Source organism: Thunnus albacares, chromosome 18 (genome assembly GCF_914725855.1).
Source record: "Thunnus albacares chromosome 18, fThuAlb1.1, whole genome shotgun sequence".
In the NCBI taxonomy this organism is placed as follows: domain Eukaryota; kingdom Metazoa; phylum Chordata; class Actinopteri; order Scombriformes; family Scombridae; genus Thunnus; species Thunnus albacares.
The window spans coordinates 2,180,579-2,206,249 of record NC_058123.1 but is presented as its reverse complement, the minus strand read 5'-3'; the positions used below and the strand labels follow the sequence as shown (position 1 = coordinate 2,206,249).

The window sequence follows — 25,671 nt, the reverse complement described above, 5'->3', positions numbered from 1 at the left end:
GCAGATTCAGTTCAAATTTGCGCCACATTTGAATGGAAACCAGGCTGCAGTGACTCACACTTTTGGCCATAAGCAACCAATCAACCTTACAACTCATCAGCACTGCAAACTCTCTCTTTCTTTAATTGTCTTCACAAAGTCAACAGGAGTCGTCTCGCAGGTGTGACGTCTCAGTTCATCCACAGACTCCCACACTGCTGCTCTACATCACCCTGCCTGCTTATCCCGTATTTTTAAGAACAATTGTTTTCCACCTTTTGACACATCCTACAACAAATCACAGTGTGTGTGTATTTTCCTCTGTGTTTGTGTAGAGAGACAATGTGCATAAGCTGTTTATACTGGAGTGTGTTTGATTATATTCGATAGAGGAGCGTAACAATTTGAAGCTGTAGTGTGGAAGTACCTGTCAGGCTCAGATAAGCATGGAGAGAAAAACAGAGGGAGGGAGGGAGAGAGTGAACAGAGAGGAAATACGCCGAGAGTGAAAGCGATGGAGGGGAGGAGAAATAATAAAGACAAACACATTCCTCGTTAACAGTAGCATCATTTAGAGATCAATAAAAATGATGCATGTTGAGCAAGAAGAAGATTGTGTTAATGGAGGCCAGTCCACACCGCAAAGCAGATCTCAAAGGACTCTTCTGATATTTTAGGATATTTGTCTGTTGTTTTATCCCCATTCAGACAAGAATACTGATATTAGTTTGACCTCCAGAGATGAGACGTATTTAGCTTAGCTTAGCTTCGGAAGCAAAGTGAAACTGCTAGCCTAGCGCTAACGAAATACAATAAAGAGCTAAAGTGAAACTCTATCTTCCAGGTTGTGTTACAGAAATAAGAAATCCTCATTCAAAATCACATTTACACGTCATTTTAAGTGTCTCATATCCAGATAAAATCGAGGTGAGATTTTATACACATTTGTTTATACGCACATAAGTGCTGCTTTCTGAGCCAGATCTAAAAACTGATTTAAAGAGCAACGACACACTGAAAGTTTTTACACTGTACACATAATCACACAGGTCTATGTTGGCATATGAGGTAAATACAGGTGATTTTTCCAATAATACACATATTGTGGGTAAAAACTGCTTTTCTCTGCTCAAAATTAGCTTATTTCTGTCTGCTTGGAAAATGCAGAAAATGCAGAACTGCATTTTCATCCTCAATATTACTTAATATAGAAATTCAGGCCTATCCTAGATAATGTAATGATTATATAGCTTTAAGCTGCATCTACCATGTCTTAAGGCCGAAGTTCTCGAGAAATACTGAGTCAATTATTGTTTTTAACAAATCATTATGGTCTCAATCTCTAAATTCAGGTCCTCTAATAAGTGTATTATTACTCCATTAATAAGATTTGAAGACTTATAGAAGCTTTGATGTCTGCTGTGTGGGTGTTGATTGACAGCTGTGATTGACAGTTGGCTCACCTGCTGCTCTCCTCAGCTCCAGGACTCGCACTGAGTCGGACTATTGTCGTAATATTGCACTGAGTTGAATGTTACTTGATTATGATACCTGCCCTGTTAGTGCAATTTAGCTAAAGTAGCTAACGTTAGCCCTAGTGTGCAGCACTCGGTGTTCACAGTGAGCTAGCGTTAGCTTGGGTCTGAGGTAGCAGTGTGTGTTTCCAGAGCGTGAAAGGCAAAACCCTGCACTCCTTATTTGGAAGCGCCTGGCTCCAAATGGAAAAGATGGCGCCGACCAGAAGCTGCAACTCTGGGCTTCATACTGGCTCCAATGTAAACCAGTTGGTGACGTCACACTTGTCCAGTTTCATATACAGGATATGATGAGTTTATGTTATGACCATCAGTTTCAAATGATTTCAGCTTCATCTCTGAGATAATCACGTTTGTCATGGCTCATACTGCAATACTACAATACCCATAAGCCTCAGCAGCCGTTGCACAGAGATGTGAATCATAATGATAGCAAATTCAAAACATTTCATTGTTGCAAATGAGAACAAAACACATCGCCATGGTAACTAAATTCATCCAAAACAGACCCAGAATTAATCAGCAGATTGTGAAATCAGTTTCTCAACATGGTAATCTTTAGCTTTCAGATCTGTGATTGGATATTTCCTGCTGAAATGCACCTTGGTAGTCGTAGTTGACTTCTCTCCTTCAGTTTTTATATCTACAGGCCTTTGAATTTTTTTTTTTTTATCAATGAACCAGTTGTTCATCTTTTGCTCTGATGATTCAACCGGAGTTTCATGTTGAGAGAACTGAGAATCACAAACATCTTCTATGAGAAAAATGAATGAGGACTTTAACTGCAGGTAAACTTTTACTGATGCTTTGTACATCCACCCCGACCGCCTCCTGTCAACTTACAGACATGAAGCTCCACCTTTCAAAAGAACGTCACCACTGAACATAATCTAGGCAGCGATTATGATTATGAACAAACTATATAAACATAACGCTTCTCCTCCCTCCTCTGTGTGTTCGTCTGTCTTGCTCTCATCTTTCAGCCTTTTCATCATGATTCTCCGCCTCATGTATGTTTGTTTTCTCATCATGTTGCCTGTCATTCATTGAGTCTTTTGGGGATAAACAACAAGTACTGAAAACCTTCATTTGTCCTTGTAGTCATCATAAGTTTGTTGCAGAAGCCTGTACATCTCTCTACTGTCTCTTTCCTCAACACACACACACACACACACACACACACACACACACACACACACACACACACACACTGCTGGCTGTCAAATGTCAGCAGTTACGGTAGAGCAACATAGTGTGCGGAGGCTTCACAGAGAGAGATGATTGCTTGTGTTATCAGTGTTGAAACAGACAAATCAATCCCGCCCTGACAACCAGACAATTAGCCGCTTTATTAGCCTGCTTGTAGACCAGCTCATCTGGAGGGGGGAGTCAAGTAGCTGCAAATAAATGTTCCAGCAGACAGCAGAGAGGAGCGAAGGAGGAGGAAGTAAAGAGACAGACAGAGAGAGAGAGAGAAAGAGAGAGAGAGAGAGAGAGAGAGAGAGAGAGAGTGTGTGTGTGTGTGTGTGTGTGTGTGTGTGTGTGTGTGTGTTTAATATGGAGAGCGGGGACAGGGGTGAAGATTGATTGAGCTGATTAAAACTGTGAATTAGAGAGAGGATCAGAGCTCGCTCTGCATATCTCACTTGTTGACCGTAATGAGGGCTGTCCTTCTTTAGTCACTCGTTGGAGCTGAAGGAGACACACACACACACACACAAACTCACACACACATGCAGAAACACACACACACACACAGGTTTGTGAAGACGTGCAGTTTTTAATGCCTGAATGTAACTTTAGTAAATGTGAATTTGTATTTCAGAGTTTTGAGCCGTGATGTGTTTCGAGTATCAACTCTGTCTGGTATAAATTATCTTTATATTAGATCGTATATGAACATAGACTAAAGTGGAAAGCAAATATGTTTTGCTAGAAATGTAATGATGCAAGAATTATGTTTTCTGTTAACATCAGGAGAACATATTTGTTCTGAAGGTGAACTCTGAACGTATGAGTGAAATGTTCAGAGACAACATAGTTATTTCTTTTTCCACCAAAATATCTGATGCACAATATCTGCTAGTAGCGACTACAGCATCATTAAACTTTTTCTGGTTGTGTTTAGACTCAGTTAAGTTTAGAGGAAGATCATGGTGAGTTGAGAGACGATGTGTTTATTAACCTGTAAGTGAAACCACCATCTTTCACTCACCTGATTGCATTACAAACGCAACATAATTAGGAAAACAATTCAGTAGTCTACAAACATAACTTCTAGGAGACAGGGCTGTGTGTGTTGACCAATAAAATAATTATAATAAACTTTATAAAGAACATTTTATATCAGTCAAACTTGATGATCATATTGGATGATTCTGCAGCACATAATTAACACCTGATGTCAACATTTACTGCCAGCGCAGGAGGTCGTGTGCACTTTATGTAACCTCTTTATGCTGGAATTATGCTCCTCTGAAGACGACTGTAAACGTCTCTATGAGCCTACGCAGAGAAGGGTGTTATGAAGGCGACGTAAACACCAGCCAAATCTCAACAATTGCTGTCAGGAGGCGGATCAGACACCGAGATGAAAACAAACATAAACATGATACACATTATAAAAGAAACAGCCGCACAAACTCTCTGAGCGACACCTGGTGCACGTTCACCATAAATCCACATTAACCCCTACACTACGGGTTTTTCAAAGTAAGAGGCACAATTAAAAGTCTGCTGAATTAGCTGTTAGCAGCTTCTGTCTGCAGTGTAACTTGAATGTACAGACAACTGTCACTGGATTACTGTGATACTGAAGAAAACTTGATGTCCAAATTAGGAAATGTGCGTCATGTGACTCCCCTCACTGAGACCTGCTGATAGACGTCACAGCGGAGCAGAGGAGAGACACTGAGATAGTGATGTAACCGACCTGCACTCTGGTGTTTGATATGGTTTATTTTTCTTCCTGAAAACAAATAATTTTTTAAATATTTGTATGAAACAAATATTCCTAAAAAAAAAACCCACTATTTGTGCTTTGCCGAATAATGTATTTGTATTCGGGCACACCCCTACAAGGAGCATCTTTTTTTCTATGATTTTTAAGCAGATTTATGGATTTTAATTTGTGATGGACATCAGAGATAGTGATAAGTGTAAGTCAAACTGAATCTAAAAATATGTGTATCATATCTGTGGTGTTCAGATCTGACTGAGAATGAGCAGGAATGTTAAAGCAAATCATGTGTCACAGTCACTGCTGAAGGTGTTAATTAACGTGTGTTGTGCCCGATGAATACATGAATAAAGTCAAGAATTTTGTAGTTAAGGAACCTCTGACCCCCAACATCTAAAAACCAAACCTTCATCTCTGGATGTTCAGCTCAGACAGTGTAGAAAGCTGGAAAACTGAAATATATCCGCAAAATCTTAAGTAACCAGCAGGCAGCAGCAGCACATACTGTACATACAACCATCGACCACGCTCTGCTCTGTCGAGCTTATTGTACCAGTCTGATAGTTTGTGTATGAGTACAATATGTATGTATGTGTGTATTAGTGTGTGTGTGTGTGTGTGTGTGTGTGTGTGTGTGTGCGTGTGTGTGTGTAGGGATAGTCATTGATTTCCCCCTCTGCAATTGTATAGGTAACTCAGCTGGACCAGAGAGGGAGGAATGAGGGGATAGATGAGGATTATTTGGTGGTTCCTCACACACACACAAACATACACACACACACACACAAACACACACACACACACACACACACATATAAAATCAATAGGGGTAAGAGCAACATCACCCTGAAGACTGATTGTTTCCAGCCCAGATGCAGAAGGAGAGAAAATAGCTTTCTTATTGAATCAACACCAACCTGCTGCTCCCTTATCGCACACACTGTATGCTCTCTCACACCTGTTTGTTGTGTGTGTGTGTGTGTGTGTGTGTGTGTGTGTGTGTGTGTGTGCAGGCAAACAGCGAGCTGGGGGAAGGAAAGAGATAGAGTAGGGGAGAGAAAATTATCAATCAAAACCATCAGACACTATCTAATGAGCCTGAAGCGAAATGCAACCCCAGGAAAGCAGAAGTTAGCTCCTCTGGTGCCGCCATGTTTGCTTTTCTTACTATCAGTCTCACTTCCTCACACTGTTTATTCACACTCCGCTCTGTGTGCAAGAATTTATCTCATCAAAACAAACTCCTGTTACCCAAGCAGGGTTGAATCGAGGGCAACTGGACTTTCTTCAGTTCTAAGAAAGTGGGTCTGAAAAGTGGAGTCAATGGAGAAGAGTCTTAAACCTGCATTCTCTCTAACGGCCAGCAGGGGGCAACTCCACTGGCTCCAAATAAGGGTCTGATTGTATGGAAGTCTATGAGAAAATGACCCAACTTCCCCACTTGATTTATTACCTCAGTAAACACTTTCCTGATGAGTTTATGGTCTCAATCACTAGTTCCAAGTCTTATTCAATACAGCATGATGTTCATTTTTTAAATTATGGTCCCATTTAGAGTAAAATAGACGATAAAGCAGCATTTGCTTTAGGGTATGGCTATGTCATGATTGATAAGTTGCTACCATGGTGACAATGCTGGTTAGGTATTGCTTAGTTTTTTTCTGTTTCTGGATCATTGTTGGTAAATATGACTTAAAATGAATACCTAATCAGACAGAAACTTTTTTCAGTTCTTGATGCCATATTTAACTGATCTTGGTAGGAAAATTGTCATTGTTTGACATTCCTTAAAGAGCTAGACAGTGCCCTCTCGCTCATATACAAGTAACAAGGTTGAAGACAGGTCTCTACCCATCTTGGTACCCACTACCCGTACAGTCTAATGTAACCATGTGTTTTCAGTTCATGAGAGTTAGTTGTAACATTTCAGTCACCTAAAATAGTCTTGTTCAATGTTTGGTTGTACTGAAAGACCCTCTGAGGAGTCGGATGTTCAGTTTTTCTGGTACGTACATTTTGTTTTAATGGTTTTAGACCAGTTTTGCCAGTGATGATGCATTAGCATAACATTATTAGAGTTAACCATAGACTGTAAATGCACCATGCTAACCAAGCAAGCCGCTAGCGTTAGGGTCAGCTCCACCCTCTCATCCAAATGGTCACTTCTGGCTCCAAAAATCTCATTTAATCATTCCTCTTTGCAGTAAAAAATAATGTCAACATGCTTTTGAAATGTGTTTATTTTTATTTTTTTTCTATGGATACTTATGGGGAAACAAACTGGTTGGCTCCCATGTGTGCATTTGGCTGTATCCAGGTTTGCACTTTATTCACAAATTCACAACAGACAAGTCTGTCTGCAAATATGAATAACTGTGGAAGAACACTACATTATAGAGCTGTTTTCTTCTGGTATTCTGGCCTTTTTTGACTTTTATAAACAGTCTATTTTAAACATATCTGTGACATTTAATTCACCAAATGTTGTTTAGATTTGTCTAAATTCATCTTTCCTTCCAGCTCAGATTCCTCTCTGTCCTCCAGCAGGCTGTTTCTGAAGCTATTTACATAAAATCTGCATTATTATTAAAATCTGGAAAATCTACATTATCCTTAACCTCCAGCCAATCAGAATAAGACCTAATGAGTGCAGCAGCATGTTTACTTGCATTAATGTCTGCAGCTGGAGATGTAAGACAGTATATAGCGTCTATGAAGAGGAGTCTGATCCTGAATGAAGAGAAGAACCTGCTGTTGCACAGCTGAGACTCAACAGCTTGTTTCAGAACGATGAGATAATTTCTGGATTTCCTCACAAAGTAGCTGCTCACAATCAAAGATATGAGGCTAAAGTGAGAGTTTCCACAATATATTCACCAAGATCAAGCACATCTTCCAAAGTGACAACAGTAAATTAAATTCAATACTTTGGCGACAGCAGAATGTTGTAAAATCACTACTCGCCTATGAAATGTTATTCCTCATTCCTTGGTTTTGGTATTACTTTCAGTAGCACGTTCAAACCAAAGACCGTACATAAAGATGGACGTAGCGAGGTGTGATGTCTGGAGCCAAGACCTTCAAAATATATATTGTGACAATAGTCCGACTCAGTGCGAGTCACAGAGCCGGGGAGAGCAGCAGATGATACAACTGTCAATCACAGCTGTCAATCAACACCCACACAGCAGACATCAAAGTTACTATAAGTCTTCAAATCTTTTTAACGGACCAATAATTTCCAAAATGACCACCAGCACACTTATTAGAGGACCTGAATGAGACTATAATGACTCGTTGACTTAGTATTGCTAGAGAGAAGTTGATGCTTTTTGGAGTCTGTTGCAGCATCTAGCAGCCATCAGAGACACTTTAAAGTACTTCAGACTCAAGACGTGGGAGCTGCTGCTTGGTCCTCTCTACTGTGGAAAGCGAGCAGATCCTCGCTCCAATGTGGCAGCTGATGCACGTCCCACAGACCAGATGCGTTATATATGTGTATTTATCTGTAGTCATTCCTCCTTGCTTGATATTGGATTGTCCAACTGATAATTGTGAATAATCAGAACAGTAAGTCTACCCCGTTACTGAGTAGTGAACACTGATGCTTTAAGGTCCAGGTCCTCTGCTGTGCACAGCTGTTACAGGTTGCTTATAGAGAGCAGCAACCTTCACACAGAGGAACTCATCCATCCACCTCTAAGTTGAGCCGTTCTGACCTTTCAGAGGTTTTTCTCCACAGAGTTGAGCAATCAGTAAACTCTGTCTCATTAATCAGTGAAATTACAGTTTACCTTAATGTGTGAAAATGAAGGTGAGTTTGTCCCTTAATTTGAGTGTCTTTTGTCATCACCGCAGGGACATCATCAACCGGAGAGACTTTACATGGCAGCTGATTATGAAGACTTCATCCGTACACCTGCATATAATACTGTGATGTGTGTAAAGGATTTCACTTGTTAAATGCTTTTTTTTCCAAGAAATCTGTCCAGCGGATCCTGTAGAATATACAGAGTGTAGATTATATGTTGAACAGCTTAAAATTAAAATAATATATCAGCTGCTCCAACAACAAACTGACACAAAACACAAAAGAAATCTATTTAACATTCATGAATCTCCATTAAATCCTCATGTTTCATTCTGAGCGGCGTGACGACAAAGAACCAACCCGACAGTTTATATCACTGTAAACTGAATATTTTGTGAATTTGGACTGTTGGTCGGACAAGACAAAACATTTGATGACGTCACTTTAGCAATATTGTGATTGGCATTTTTACAATTTTCTGATGTTTTATAGATTAAACAATAAATCATTTAATTGAGAAAATACTTTTTTTAAGATTAATATTTTGCAACACTAGTTTTAGGATCATCAACTGAGCTTCCAAGTGATTCAGTCAGTCTTAGAAACAGTTTAAAAATCCCTGACTGAGAGTTTTTAACATCATGGTCCTTTAGCTGAACAGAAGAGGAAGTTAAACATCCTGTCAGATCCTTTATTTCATCAGTTTGACACTTTAACTCCGGGAGGCGCTGCAGGAAACTTTTAGCTCACAAATGTTCAACAACTGTTTTATTCCAAGTCAAGACAACATTTTAGCTGCAGGTCTGCTGTTTTCTTCTTACGTGAGTACTGTGCTGTTTTATACTTGTTCTAGATGATGTATTGTTGCTGCTTTCACTCTGCACATATATGTTGTGCTGCTTTGTGTTGTGGTGAGATACAGCAGTGTTCCTCTCTGCAGGACAATTAAGTTTTGTTCTAAAGCTCTAAGAGTCCCTTAGAGACAACTGGAATACTTGGAAGAAGTATTCAGGTCATTTACTTCAGTAAAAAGTCCTGCATGAAAAATCTACTGCAGTAAAAGTACATGAGTATTATGAGCTTGATGTAGTTAAAGTATTGCAGTAAAAGTAGTGATTTGGTCCCTCTGACTGATATATTATTGTGTGTAAACTTCATAATATTACTAAACTAAAATTAAGTGAAAATACAATAGGAGGGGAGGGGTGGAGGGGAGGTTTACATAATGTAGCCTATTGTATACTGGTAAATGTTCACGTAATGTTAAAGCATTTTCACACTGTAGTTTTAAATAAAGATGATTTCATGCAAAACTTAAATTAAAAAAAAAAGTCTTGAATCAGTTTGAAAGGCTGAAAGTGTTGCAGTGTTATCACAACAGTGTTACACAAATATTCCAGTTCTTTGTTTTGCATGAAAGAAACACACTTGATATAAACAGCGGTGCTTTCCGTTGGTCATTAAACACGTTCTGCTGGACTTCCCCTCACCACTTCCCTTTGGGGAAATAGCAGCTGCCATGATAAGTGTTGTTCCAATTCTCTCACAAACTCAAGAGAACTTGCTCGAAGGTTCAAAGGTTCGAGGGCTGAGGGAGCAAATGACCAACGATGGTCGCTCAGCGCTGCAGATTACCCACCGTGCATTACGGTTTCTCATTATTTCCATTATGACATCAATTAGCTGCTGATTTACAGTATTTAAAACAGATGTTCACTGTCCTGTTAATAATAATTAATAATTTTCCCGGTCTGCTCATTATAACATTTCTGTTCATTACTATACAAAGATGTGCTGTTTGGTTCTTATAACGTCTGCAGTTCAGAACAAGAATGACATTAGAACAGCATGACATTATAAATCTTTTTATTATCTTAGCAAAATGTCACATTCACAAATGTACATTTTATAACAGCGAACCAAAAGTTTTTATAAATTAACTGCAACAATACATACAAACTGTTCAGCACTCTATAAACCCCAAAGCCTTAAAATCTCTTAATATGTGTAAATTGTAAAATTGCCTGAACTGCTGAACCTTTTTTTTCTTTTTTCTTCTTTCATTATATAATTTATTTACCCTTCAACCCTTGGCACATTTGTTTATTGATGTTTCATATTGTTGAGTTTTGCAATAAATAAAATAAATAAAAATAAATTTTAAAAAAACAGATGTTTGTGATTGGAACAAACAGAAAGAATGTCTGAGCAAACAATCTACAAGTGCAGGTAACAATATCCAGATAATCAGAGTAATCATGTCAATTTTTGTTTTGTTTTTTTTCTTCATTATTGCGTTTAGAACTACCCATGTTACTGAATGATGCTGTTTTGAACACCATTCCACATTACAGTAATGTTAGGCCATGCAATAGTGTTTGTTCATGTTATTATGATATTTAAGGGTCAGAAGAAGAGATGGAGCTTCTCATTAGGTTGAGACTACTGACTACAAAAAACACGTGATTATTGGAAACTTAATTGTTATCTACTGAAAGATGAAACATTCTGCAAATCGGTGGAAGCAATTGCTGGAGACATTTTCAATCGCAGTGAATTAAATTGTACAAAAATGGGAATTTTTCAAATTTAAAAATCAGAGAACAGGCTATTAAATATAGTAAAGAAATGAAAAATAATAATAAAATAATAATAATATCAAAGAAAAATAAAGTATTAAAGAACTAAACACCTTAATAAACAAAAAAAATATTACAGTAGAGGAAGAATAAAAATTGACAAGCCTGAAAGAAGAAATAGATCAATTATATATTAATATGACCAAAGGAGCCTTCATACACTTTACAGCAAAATGGTTGGAAGAAGGAAAGAAAATACAAGCTATTTTTTTGCACTGGAAAAAAGAAATTATAAGACAAATAATATTGCAGCTTTAAAGATAGATAACTATAAAGTCCAATCCTTCACATGTAGCGAATCAATCATTTCAATCTTATTCTGATTTATATAGTTCCAAATATAACCAAACAGAGTTACAGAGAATACTGTAAGAAAATTCATTCCACAAATATCAAATGAATTTGAATTAGTGATAAATCTATTTCTAAATCTAAAATACTTGAAGCTGTTAACAAAATGAAAAAATGAAAATCACTGGGAGTGGATGGTCTCCCCGTTGAATTTTATATTTGTTTTTGGAATATAACTGAAACTCTTCGCTTTTCAATATGTTAAAGGAATGTATAGAAAATAACGAGAGCATTATAACACTGCTTCCCAAACATAACAAAGATCATCTTTTGTTGGTTAACTGGAGACAAATAACATTACTAAATGTAGACTATAAAATACTCTCACTAATTTTTGCCAGATGCTTAAGAAAAGGTTTAAATGAGATCATAAATGAAACTCAAACCGGTTTCATGACTAATCGATATATAAGTTGCAATATTAGGCTAATTCTTGATCTAATAGATTACTCTGATTATGTGGAATCATTCCACACAGCGGAGCATCAGTTCCTATTTAGGTCACTTCAAACTTTTGGCTTTGGTAAAACATTCATCTCCAATGTTAGAATGCTTTATAAAGACACCAGTAGCTGTTTCATGCTATTTCCAAATAAAGCTAAAAGATTTCCAGTTCACAGATCAGTTTGCTGGTTGCCCTAGTTCTCCATTTCTTTATAGTTGTTGAATTGCTCTCAATACATATTTTCATTGCCATCATTTTCAAGATTTAAGGATTTTTGAGAGAGAGATTAGAATAACTCAGTTGGCTGATGACACTGTCCTGTTTTTAATAAAAAAGCATCAGATTGAGAAAGCAATCAACATTATAAACTCCTTCTCTCTGGCATCAGGTTTAAAGTTAATATATCAAAAGATGAAATTTTAAGTCTTTATAACACTGAACAAACTTCAATGTGTAATATGCCAGTTTTTTTTTAAGTACTAAATACCTTGGAATCCTTATCTCCAAAAATCTATTTTGATTTGTTTATCACCCTCTCTTTCTTTATCTAACAATCCCTCCCTAATTAATTTTATTTTAAAAGCCATGATTTAAAAAAGGAGATTTTAGCAGGTCCAAAGTGTGAAGCTTGCATTGAGTTACTGGACGTTATGGATGTGAACTAAACCTTCAAATTAAAATGGATTAAAGAATATTTGAAAGCGGTACTTCATATCACAGAATATTTTTGGAGAAATGGGAGGCCTACAATTTATATTACTGTGCAATTATATTGAAACAAAATTACCAAAAGGCTGTTGAAATTTTATCAACAAGTTCTAACAGCAGCAAAATTATGCTTTGTCCATAATCTTTCCATCTATTATATGGAACAATGAATATATAACCATAAAGAATAAACTATATTTACAACACTGGATTGACAGAAATATAATTTATCTTGCAGACCTACAAAATGATGAGAATTTCTCAGATCTAAAACCTGTTCTGTCACTTATAAAGAATATCAAATGGTAATAAATGCTATTCCTACTGATGAAAGGCCACTCTTAGAGGCAAGAGTTACAGGAATTGGAGCTTATATCTTTTATGTTAACAGAATAAATATAAGTCACAAATGTACCAATAAACATATAAGGTGTAGGAGCCATGAATGGATTAATTTTCAAGTTTGAATGAATTGCAAAGTAGTAATTTTTTGTTTTATATTTTGGGTTATTTTGGTTTGTTTATTATTGCACGATCACGGTGATTGATAATCAGGTCACATGGATATGGGCGGTGATATCCTATAGTTAATATAAGCACCTGTTCACCTGCATGCCAGCTGGTAAGAAAGAGACAGAGGGTGAGTGGGTCGTCATATTTTTTGTTGACCGCTGTTTTACACCTGATCGCTGTGATTATTTTGAGTAGCCTATATTTTGTGCACGTTATAATAAGTTCATCCTTTTCATTAATAAAAGTTATTAAACTTATTTTTTTGATCTCGGCGAATCTTTTTGGTAGCGTGTCAGACAAACGGCAAACAAGGCCCAACTTCTCAGCAACTTTTACATTGTTGCCAGTAGTCGCTACATAAGGAATTATTTTTTACAGCAAAAGGATAATTATGAGATATTATAGATATATCTCATTATAGATATTAAGGAGATATCTCATTATTATGAGATACTAAGTCATTATTTTGAGATAGTTTCTCATCATAATGACTTACAGGATCTTTTTTTTTCATCACAGTGGCGGAAATGGGCTTCCATATAACTATCTGGCCGCTCCCAACTAACCATCTGGCCTCTCCCGTCTCTCTGACTTTATGCGGTTATTTCCTGGCTCAAGTCGTTTCCTGTAACTATGACTCAGAGGATTTTCTGCGTTGTCTTTCTTCGTCTTTCTCCGACTGTTTCGGTGTTTCAGACCTCCTCCTCTTTGCTGTCACCATAAGTTTCATGTGAATGTTTAAAAGCAGAGAAGTTAAAACATTTATAACGCTTCAAAGATTCTGGTCTGTTCATGCTCGATCGGCGCTGAAGTCAGTCTGAAGTTGGTTGTGGGTTTTTCATAAAGTCCGTTCACTCTTTAAAAATACTTCAGTAAAATACATTTAAAAGACAGAAATGCACCTCCTCTGTGATGCATCTTTTACAATTCAGAGTTGGAATCATTTTTTGAGATATTTTAACGATTAGAATTAAAATTGTGAAAACATACAAGTCATAACATGCAAAATATACATATACATGTAAAAACATTATCTTCTGATAGTCCAGTTATGAGAATAAAATTTAAAAATAAAATTTTTAAATAGGTAATTATGAGGCTACTTGAACTTTGTGTTTTAGTACTTGTTTATGCCAGCAAAGTCTACATGTCCAGGGGGGTGTAATATTACGAAGCAAATTCAACATACTCAGGATATCATGTCGTTATCTGGCTTCACCGAACCTAACACTGGCCGTCCAGATAACCAGAACTACGAAGCTGGTTATCAACCTTCTCAGACAACCGCGGGTTTTCCATATCCAGCTACGGGTGCGTTCATGTGAAAGAGGCGGGGTTGTTAAATACGAGCAACATCATCAGAACCATGAATTAAGCAGCTACTTCATAAGAAAGGAGATGAAACGGTGATACCAAGTATCTGTGGAAAACATCTGTTTAAGAAACAGCAAAAACTCACGTTCAACTAAGTGAAATGTAAATGAGCCTGTAATCATACAACAGAATAAGATGTAGAAATAATTTCCTAATTTCCACATATTAAAAGTAGGCCACAACTTTAAAAAATGTAGGAATTGTTATATATGAGAAAGAGAATTTTTGCTATTTAGTTGGATGATAAAGAAACCATCTGAATATGTCACATGAAAAAAAGAAACTTAAAGTAATGCCAGACTGTTTTTGCTACACAAGTTGATGATGATGCTATTTTAGTGTAAAAGGGCTCACAGTGTTTCCAGGTACTCTCTCTCTCTCTCTCTCTCTGTCTCTCTGTCTCTCTCTCTCGCTCTCTCTCTCTCTCTCTCTCTCTCTCTCTCTCTCTCTCTCTCTCTCTCTCTCTCTCCCTCCCCTGCCCCTCCCATTTTACTTTGTTTTCTTCACCGCCATGTTGCAATCATTATTCTCCGTTTGGTAAGGTCATAACTGACGGTTTTCAGTGTTTAATGACTCCTCTCTGCTCTCACTGTTAGTTTAATGAGTCGCTCGGTTGTTGAAAGTGTTTGTGTGAATATCTTGTGTTTGTCTTCAGATCAGATCTGTTAACAGTTTGTGTTCAGGATCAATAACTGCTCCAACAGCAGGAGAGATGATGGTGACATATAGTAATGTGTGAATGTGTTGCTTTTCAATGTTAATGATAATCCATCAACAACTTGATGTTTTCATGTTTTATATTGTTGCAGGTGTGTTTCTCTGTGCTGAAGTCAGTCTGAAATTGGTTATCCGACGTTAACTCACATTTTGAAACAGCGCTGCTCAGAGGCTCCCAAGCGCTATTTATTTACAAATGATTGGATATTGGGCGTTATTTTTGACATTAAAACAAATATTTTTTGTCCTGGCAGGGGTTCTCGTTGGCCTGGTGGCCCACCAAGCCAACTCTGCATATAGATTACTTACAAGACAGATACATAGAGACTGTAGAAAATAATATCCTACACCACCATGAACAACAACAAAGTGATGCTTGAGTTTTGACTTCAGACTGTTTTCTTCTCCACAGACGTTGGAAGTAGATGAAGTTGTTCCTGAAATCCTGCACAGCAGAGACCAGAATCTCCTGATCCCAGCTGTGTGTCTGTAGAGATCAATAGGACCATGGATCCACCTCCTCTTTCCCAGCTGTGTCCATGAAAAGTCCATGGATAAACCTAAACATTTTAACACTAGAAGGTATCAACTTAAGCCTGACAGAAAAGCATTTGTGACAAAGAAATGTATTATCTGTATTCAAAGTTTTAATATTAAACATGTTCTTTATCATTAATTTATCCAAAAAGAATGTTATTCAGTTATGAATTCATCAGTGTTGTGTTTGTATCAGGATCCAGTAGCAGAGACTAGACTCTCCTGACTCCAGCTGTGCGTCCATAGACCCTGATAGGACCATGGATCCACCTCCTCTTTCCAAAACACATGGAGAGTAAGAAAAGATAATGTCACTGTATGTTTTAGGCTTTTGAACATTTGTTGATGAGGAGATGCTGAAGCAGTAGACAGGTATCAGGAGACCAGAAGCACTGCAGATTCTGTGCCCACAGAAGGAGCACGGGGAGAACATGTCTTCATTTCTCTGATCGAGGTCACTAAGGGGGAGTTAAAAACAAGGAGTTGATGAGATACACTCTGAGATGCTGAAATTTCTGAACATTGTGGGGCTGTCGTGGCCGAGGATGTGATCTAAATATTGAGGTATTGAACTATTCAGCCTCTTTGGATGCTATAAAGGCAGCGGATCGTTCAAACTCAGATTGAGGTGAAGTGACGGGGATTCTGTCATGAGGGGTGTTCCATTAACGCAGCTAAAGAAAGCTGCGCTTACTTGAAAAAGCCTGACTAGAATTAACGTCAACTTTCACTTGAGTCAAGCCATTCCATTAACGCAGCTTAGCCATGTTTAGTCAACGCTAGGTCCAGCCAGGCTGGAATAAACTTGAAGTGTGCATGTGCACAGATTACATAAGCAGCCCAGAATAGTTGATTGTCGAAAAGACGATACTGTGTTGCAAAAAGAAAGAAAACTAGAGCAGCAGAACAAATCTGTTGATGAAACCATATGAAGAACATAAAGGATAGGATTACCCATCGTTCGTCGTTCAGGATGTTTTTACCAGTAGCCGAATTATCCGCAGAGGTCTTATCCTCTCCAAAACAAACGGATTACAGGTAAAAACACTGAAAAAAGCAGTTTGACATAAAAAGTCAGTGTTTCTCTGATGCTTTTCAGCGGGCACAGGACGTCTGGTAGGAGCTGAGCTGCTCTCAAAATTTACTCAGTTTATTTCTCTTATAACTTAAGATCCAGTTGTTTGGCAGGTTTCTACTGGGAGCCAAATTATCCGCAGAAGTCTCCTCCTTTCCAAAAACAAACGTACACGCATATTAAAATCAGACAACGTTCAGCGAGCACCAGACTTCCTGGAGGGGCTGTTAGCCGAGCTCCTGCTAAATGACTAAAATCCTTCACCTGGTTAAAAGATAGAGTTTAAATGACCAAACGTTATCATGAAAATGTGGCTTAAAACTGAATAAAAGTAAATTTATAACAGTTTCTGTCAAACAACCACAACGCTGATGTATTATCTTGTATGTGTGAGAGTTACTCTTTGGTAGACGCATTTGTAGCGGACAAACACAACGCTGACACATGCATCTTGTGCACTCTACTCTTTGGTAGAGGAGGTATGACGCCATTGACATGCGACCAAATGAAACGGTCTGTTACTTTGATTAAATACAGATTTCTCTGGGTTTGAAAATTGTTGGAAACATCTGGGATAATGTAAATACACAACTCAACAAAATATATAACATGGGTCTAGTTGTTTTTAGACATTTTAATGCGGAATAGTTATATATTATAGCTTTAACATGTACAAACTGAAAGCGATCTGATAAATAGGATTTAAACCAGCTTTAGTCAAGCAAAACCCCACTGACAGATTACTGAACTAGACAGTTGATAGTTGGGACTGAAACGATCAACATGTTGAATCTGAGAGAATAAGAACTACTCCTCCATTGTTCTCTTACAGATGATCTGTCCGGTTCTTAGATTTCAACAAGTGACATTCTGGTCAAAATTCAACATTTTTCAGGTTTAAACTATCTTTAATTTGTCTTTTGTTGTGTCAGGATCCATCAGAAGAAACTAGACTCTCCTGCCCCCAGCTGTGTGTCCATGAAGAGTGACTGGTCCATGGAACCACCACTACGTTTTAACGCTGAGAGGTATCCACTTAAACTTGACGGAAAGGCATTTCTGACAAATATGTTATCCATATTAAAACATATAAGACACTCAACATGTGCTCAACTGCGCTCAACAACTGCTTCATGGAGCTTCCTCTCCAGTTAAAAAGACATGATTGTGAAGCACTTCATACTCATTTTTTAAAAATTGTATTTTATTTTATTTATTTATTTATTTTTATTGAGACATCATAAATACAACATACATCATGTATGGATATACAAATATGTACACTGGTGTAGCTTGGGGTCACGTAATATGGCCAAAGCTGCCAATCTAGACACACCATGGGATTGAAATGTCATGACCACAGAACCAATCTAATTCCCCCAAAATCTCATGAAATGTAAATCTAATTAAAGACCAAAGCAGAATTTTTACTGCCAAAGAAGATACTCGTATTTCCCACTAATGACTGACCGATAGCACATCCCCCATTAAACAACTGTAACAACAACTCTTTAGTCAAGCAAAACCCCACTGACAGATTACTGAACTAGACAGTTGATAGTTGGGACTGAAATGATCAACATGTTGAATCTGAGAGAATAAGAACTACTCCTCCATTGTTCTCTTACAGATGATCTGTCCGGTTCTTAGATTTCAACAAGTGACATTCTGGTCAAAATTCAACATTTTCCAGGTTTAAACTATCTTTAATTTGTCTTTTGTTGTGTCAGGATCCATCAGAAGAAACTAGACTCTCCTGCCCCCAGCTGCGTGTCCATGAAGAGTGACTGGTCCATGGAACCACCACTACGTTTTAACGCTGGAAGGTATCAACTTAAACTTGACAGAAAGGTGTTTCTGACAAAGAAAGTTATCATCTGTATTCAAACTTTAACATTAAACATGTTCCTCTCAGTGTTTTATCCAGGAAGAATGTTATTCTGTTGTGTTTGCACTATAAGAGAACTTCCTGCTGTCTTACAGTGCAGACGCTTTGGTGCTTGCTCTCACCTCTGCTTGCATTTTTCTGCAAATATTCTTGTTTTTCTTCTGCGATAAACAATGAGCAGTGGCTAATGGATACTGTTAAATCACTGAAAGAAATTCTTTGTGGATATAGTAGGTTATTGCTACATTTCAACATTTTTATGACCTCAGTACTACATGAGTGAGGCCTACCAGCACCACAAGCCTGTACTGCAGTGACTGGAAACGTGACTCATAGCAAAAGCTAATTAGCAGCAAGATGCCCCCCTAGACGGTTTTTTCCTGCATAGATGGTTTTGTCATATGGTGTGATGAAAACCACCTAATTTTAAATCTAAGTAAGACCAAAGAGCTTATTAATGATTTTAGAAAGGAAAAAGGCTGCAGTGATCCCTGTCCTGATTAAAGATGAGGCCAATGAGGTGGTTTCCTCTTGGTTTTCCTCTTGGTGTCCTTGTGGATGATAGGATGGACTGGAATGAGTGAAACCAGAGCCATCTTTAAAAGGGCTCAGTTCAGGCTGTTTTTCCTCAATAAGCTGCAGTATTTTGATGTCAGCAGGTCACTCCTACACGTGTTTTAAGCATTTTAGTAAGTGTCCTATTTTATGCCGTTTTCTGTTGGAGTGCAATTTAAGCTGAGCGGACAGGAACAAGATCAATAAACTGATCAGGAAGGCAGGATCCATTATTGGCTTGACTCCTGACTTGCTAGAAATGATCATGGAGCAAAGTATGGGTAGGAAGCTCAAGATTATTATGCAAAATGAGGACCATCCAATGTACTATGTTTCTTGTGAACTGAAGAGCTCTTTTAGCAACAGGCTTGTTATACCCAGGTGCTCCTCAGAGAGATTCAGGAAGTCCTTTGTACCCGCTGCGGTGAAGTTTTGAACATTTGAATGAACATTGTTGTTGACTGTCACTGTTGATGACGACGATGATGATTTGATGTTGATGACTAGGATGGTGGATGTACTATGGATCATGGTAATGCTGGCATCCATGAATATGTTGATATCATATTTAACAACTAATATATGAGTATGGTCATATTGATGTTTACACTATTAATTATGGTGCTGTACTCTCCCCTTATTTTGTACTGCCGCAGGATGTGTATGAAAGCATACACATCCTGTTGTCTGTCCTATATGCACTCAGTTTCCCCCCCTGGGAGACTAATAAAGTATTTCATATCGTATCATGAGCAGTGTTGAGTCATTAAATGTCCTCAAATATGATGTTTTCTCCATAGAATGGACCAAGAGAGCTCAGAGGTTCCCAATGATCAGTCTTCCCAGCAGCATCCAACAGGCCTGGGCTCCATATTTATGGTGTGTACATGTACAAACACACCTTTTATTATTAAATACTAGAGTACCATTGATGTCCCAACAGTATCCATGCCGCTCTGTTTAGACTAGCAAGCCTTCAGACTGACAGATGAATCACATGTTGTGTTCAACCAGTTAAAATTAAATGTTCAGTTTATCTTTCTGTTCCAGCTGCTGGAGGAGAGCATTGTCACTTTTGTGAAGAATGAGCTGAAGAAAATACAGACGGTTCTAAGTCCAGATTACCCAGAATGCTTAGAGATTCAGAGGGAGGATGAGAAGGTGTTGGACGGTGAGGAGGAAGAGCAGAGGAGGAGCAGCAAAGAGGCATTTCTGAAGATCACACTGCACTTCCTGAGGAGAATGAAGCAGGAAGAGATGGCTGACCATCTGCAGAGAAGTAAGAGGATATATATATATATGAAGATTTAACATTAGATATTTACTGATGTCACAAGATGGTGGAATATATGTTCACATATGCATTCTTTAGGGGAATTAAATGTTTACTTTATACTTTATTAGTTAGTCTTATTTGTTGTTTGTTCATTCAGGAACTCGTGCTGCAGAGTGCCGACATAAACTCAAGTCTAACCTGAAGAAGAAGTTCCAGTGTGTGTTTGAGGGGATTGCTAAAGCAGGAAACCCAACCCTTCTGAATCAGATCTACACAGAACTCTACATCACAGAGGGAGGAACTGCAGGGGTCAATGATGAACATGAGGTCAGACAGATTGAAACAGCATCCAGGAAACCAGACAGACCAGAAACAACAATCAGACAAGCAGATGTCTTTAAAGCCTCACCTGGAAGAGATCAGCCAATCAGAACAATGATGACAAAGGGAGTGGCTGGCATTGGGAAAACAGTCTTAACGCAGAAGTTCACTTTGGACTGGGCTGAAGACAAAGCCAACCAGGACATACAGTTCACATTTCCATTCGCTTTCAGAGAGCTGAATGTGCTGAAAGAGAAAAAGTACAGCTTGGTGGAACTTGTTCATCACTTCTTTACTGAAACCAAAGAAGCAGGAATCTGCAGGTTTGAAGAGTTCCAGGTTGTGTTCATCTTTGACGGTCTAGATGAGTGTCGACTTCCTCTGGACTTCCACAACAATGAGATCCTGACTGATATTACAGAGTCCACCTCAGTGGATGTGCTGCTGACAAACCTTATCAGGGGGAACCTGCTTCCCTCTGCTCGCCTCTGGATAACCACACGACCTGCAGCAGCCAATCAGATCCCTCCTGACTGTGTTGACAGGGTGACAGAGGTCAGAGGTTTCACTGACCCACTGAAGGAGGAGTACTTCAGGAAGAGATTCAGAGATGAGGAGCAGGCCAGCACCATCATCTCCCACATCAAGACATCACAAAGCCTCCACATCATGTGCCACATCCCAGTCTTCTGCTGGATCACTGCTACAGTTCTGCAGGATATGTTGAAAAGCAGAGAGGACAGAGAGCTGCCCAAGACCCTGACTGAGATGTACATCCATTTCCTGGTGGTTCAGTCCAAACTGAAGAATGTCAAGTATGATGGAAGAGCTGAGACAGATCCACTCTGGAATAAAAAGAGCAGGAAGATGATCGAGTCTCTGGGAAAGCTGGCTTTTGAGCAGCTGCAGAAAGGCAACCTGATCTTCTATGAATCAGACCTGACAGAGTGTGGCATCGATATCAGAGCAGCCTCAGTGTGCTCAGGAGTTTTCACACAGATCTTTAAAGAGGAGAGAGGGCTGTACCAGGACAAGGTGTTCTGCTTCGTCCACCTGAGTGTTCAGGAGTTTCTGGCTGCTCTTCATGTCCATCTGACATTCATCAATTCTGGAGTCAGTCTGCTGGAAGAAGAAGAAACAACATCCCAGAAGTCTCAAACAACAAGAAACAACTCCATACTCTTCTACCAGAGCGCTGTGGATAAGGCCTTGCAGAGTCCAAATGGACACCTAGACTTGTTCCTCCGCTTCCTCCTGGGTTTTTCACTGCAGACCAATCAGAGTCTCCTACGAGGTCTGCTGAAACAGACAGGAAGTAGCTCACGGACCAATCATAAAACAGTCAAGTACATCAAGAACAAGATCAGTGAGAATCTGTCTGCAGAGAGAAGCATCAATCTGTTCCACTGTCTGAATGAACTGAATGATCGTTCTCTAGTGGAGGGGATCCAATGGTACCTGAGATCAGGAAATCTCTCCACAGATGAACTGTCTCCTGCTCAGTGGTCAGCTCTGATCTTCATCTTACTGTCATCAGAAAAAGATCTGGACGTGTTTGACCTGAAGAAATACTCTGCTTCAGAGGATGCTCTACTGAGGCTGCTGCCAGTGATCAAAGCTTCAAATAAGGCTCTGTAAGTGCACAGATAGTTGGATTTATTCATCTTTATCAAAATATTCTCTTGTCTTTTCAACAGGACAGAAAAATAAATAACTTACTTGCTTGTCTTTTTCCTTTTTATTTCCTCTCCAGGCTGAGTGGCTGTAACCTCTCAGAAAGAAGCTGTGCAGCTCTGTCATCAGTTCTGAGCTCCCAGTCCTCTAGTCTGAGAGAGCTGGAGTTTAGTAACAACAACCTGCAGAATTCTGGAGTGAATCTGCTGTCTGTTGGGCTGGAGAGTCCACACTGTGCACTGGAAACACTCAGGTCAAGACTCATCAACTTGTTCAACAGATGACAATTAAAAATCTAAATGACATTAGAGGATAAACATTAAACCTGTGTAAGATTGTCTCTGCTAATATGTTTTGTCAAACCAGTTTTTACTAAACTTCAGCAGTAGAAAAGTGCTTTCCATGATGATTTTTCAACATCTTTTGTTTTTGCTTTTTTGTTGAATTATTAAATACCACAGATGATTTTTAAGAATTATCCTAAATGTGTCTTTGTATGTAGTTTTAAATAATGTCAACATACCAAACCTGAAAAGTGCATACAGCACACTGCAAAAAGTACGTCTTTATTCTTCCTCTTGGCAAAAGCTTCACTCTTCATAAACGCATTTGAAGGTTTTTAACATTTAGATCACAATGAGGAGGTAAAACATGCTGCTGAATCATCCCTCAGCTGTTGACTTTTCCCATCTTGCTGGATGCTCAACTTTCAGAACTCCCTGATTCAGTTCATCTTTTAGTTAGTTAGTTTGGAGACAGTTTGCTTTTGTATCTGACTGCACGCAGGAGTACTCTCTGACTGTCTGAAATATGTTGTTTTGTGTGTTTGCAGGCTGTCAGGATGTCTGATCACAGAGGAAGGCTGTGCTTCTCTGGCCTCAGCTCTGAGCTCCAACCCCTCCCATCTGAAAGAGTTGGATCTGAGCTACAATCATCCAGGAGACTCAGGAGAGAAGCTGCTGTCTGCTGGACTGGAGGAGTCACACTGGAGACTGGACACTCTCAGGTTTGAAAAGACAATGTCTGATTGAGGAGGTAGAGCTGGAAGCATTTTCTCTGTCAGAGCTGATCACAGATCTCAACTTTGAGTTTTTGTTATTTCTAACTGAAGTTTCCTGTGAATGTTGAAAGTTAAACCTGATCAGATTTAATCAGGGTTTCAGAAGGATTGAGATACTGTATTCAGATTGGATAAAACTCTATCAAAGTCCAACACCACATTTGAACAGAATAATAAAACAGTAGACTAGAGTGATGTAACGTTCATGTTTGCATGCTGAAAGAGAACGTGCTGCTCTGACCCCCTCCTCCTTTCAGGCTGCAGCCTGCCGGAGTCCAATGGTTGAAACCAGGTCTGGGGAAGTGTAAGTGTGTTTTTCATTTGATTCATGAAAACAAAGCAAACTTCAAACTGTGACATCACTGATTAGCATCCCACTGAGGATGCAGATAATGTCATCATCATCATCAGATGATAGATTGGTAAATCAATAACTGAATCTCATTCTCTCCATCAGATTTCTGTGAACTCACACTGGATCCAAACACAGTAAACAAAGAGCTCAAACTGTCTGACAACAACAGGAAGGTGACACAAGTGAAGAAGGATCAGTCATATCCCGACCACCCAGACAGATTTGATTACAAGCCTCAGCTGCTGTGTAGAGATGGTCTGACTGGTCGCTGTTACTGGGAGGTCGAGTGGAGAGGAAGGGTTGATATATCAGTGAGTTACAGAGGGATCAGAAGGAGAAGAGACAATGATGACTCTGTGTTTGGAGGGAATAATCAGTCCTGGTGTCTGCACTGCTCTGATGATGGTTACTGTGTCTGGCACAATAACAGAAAAACAGTCATCCCCTCCTCCTCCTTCTCCTCCTCCACTTCTGTCTCTAACAGAGTAGCAGTGTATGTGGACTGTCCTGCTGGCACTCTGTCCTTCTACAGAGTCTCCTCTGACACACTGATCCACCTCCACACCATCAACACCACAGTCACTCAGCCTCTGTATCCTGGGTTTGGGTTCTGGTCACATGGTTCTTCAGTGTCTCTGTGCTAGAGAAACTTTCTCATGTTATTTAGTACCAATGTGATGTCTCACTGGTTGTAAATACAGTGACTAAACCAAACATAGTTTCCCAGCCTAGCTGTCTGTATAGAGGACTGACTGTTTGACATATATACAGTAGGGCTGTAGTCTCCTGGTCGACTGGTTGATTAGTTGGTCAATATGCTCTCGTCTGACTAAATTCTCATTGGTCAAATAATCTCCGTGTTACTTTCATAAGGAGAAAAGTGTTATATCAGTAGCCTTTCAGGATTAATCCATTATTTCCTGTGGCAGGAGGGACAGACCAACAAATTACCTGTGAAAACGGTGTATTCAAAACACCCCCATTGTTTTCACAACTTTGAACTCGCCCAGCCTAATAGGGACTGCTAGGTCTAACTGTATTCAACGTTTACTGAACATTTACTGAATAAGTTTACTGAATCTCCTATAATGATCACAATGAGAACCCCCGCCAGACTAAAAAAAATGTTTTAAATCTATTAATTCGGAAATCAATAGTGTTAAGGAGTCTCTGTGCAGCACTGTTGAGATACATGAGTCAACCTCTATGTCGTTGCCTGGGAAACTATTGGTAGCGTAACTCTGTTAAGGAATAGGGCAGAGCTTAGTATGTTTGTGTAGCGAGTGGGAAAGAACGAGTGGCAGAAAAGTGACGGTGGATGCGAGCGGAGCAGAGGAAAAGGTTAGTAGTAAGTTGTCAGTCTGACAGTAAATGTGCAGTACAGACTACAGTGTAACAATTACTAAATGCTAAAAAGTCACGTCTGTTGTTTCCACAAGTGATGGAAAAGTGAAGGGGGTTAGCTCCAAAGTTAGCAACAATGGGTTCGCCTAACCTGAAGACGCAAAATATAGAAATGGAGAACGGAGAAATGCGTATTCATTGTGTCACTTTTTTCTGTTTTATATCTTTTGTCAACTGGATATTTTGGTTGTTTTTTAGTTCGGTATTTGATGATGACACCTGATGTTTTGTAGATTAAAGCCATAATATGTAACTATTCTGCATTAAAATGTCTAAAAACAACTAGACCTATGTTATATTTAGTTGAGTTGTGTACTTACATTATCCCAAATGTTTCCAACAATTTTCAAACCCTGAGAAATCTATAATTTCCATAAAAGTAACGAACTGTTTCATTTGGTCGCCTGTCAATGGCATCGTACCCCTCTACCAAAGAGTAAACACGCACAAGATGCATATGGCGGCGCTGTGTTTGTCCGCTACAATGACGTCTAC

The 25,671-nt window shown here is 38.9% G+C and overlaps 1 protein-coding gene and 1 long non-coding RNA gene across 3 annotated transcripts; both read left to right on the top strand.

The window, feature by feature from the left end:
• The first annotated feature begins 447 nt into the window (after nucleotides 1-447).
• On the top strand, nucleotides 448-25,068 carry LOC122968196. Its single transcript, XR_006398772.1, has 4 exons — nucleotides 448-458; nucleotides 7,876-7,885; nucleotides 11,625-11,629; nucleotides 24,417-25,068. It is a non-coding gene; the product is annotated as an uncharacterized LOC122968196 (long non-coding RNA).
• Nucleotides 15,524-24,422, top strand: LOC122968121 (NLR family CARD domain-containing protein 3-like). 2 transcript variants are annotated; one of them, XM_044333105.1, is made up of 10 exons: nucleotides 15,765-15,863; nucleotides 17,576-17,671; nucleotides 18,374-18,469; nucleotides 19,887-19,965; nucleotides 20,137-20,365; nucleotides 20,520-22,317; nucleotides 22,437-22,610; nucleotides 23,190-23,363; nucleotides 23,675-23,721; nucleotides 23,875-24,422. In XM_044333105.1, the coding sequence occupies exons 1-10, from the start codon at nucleotides 15,829-15,831 to the stop codon at nucleotides 24,414-24,416; spliced, it is 3,270 nt and encodes a 1,089-aa protein (XP_044189040.1). In that variant the 5' UTR covers nucleotides 15,765-15,828; the 3' UTR covers nucleotides 24,417-24,422. The 2 variants fall into 2 exon arrangements, with proteins under 2 accessions (XP_044189041.1, XP_044189040.1); XM_044333106.1 differs by lacking the exons at nucleotides 23,675-23,721; nucleotides 23,875-24,422 and adding an exon at nucleotides 15,524-15,613 and having other exon boundaries at nucleotides 23,190-23,403.
• Nucleotides 25,069-25,671: the final 603 nt, after the last annotated feature.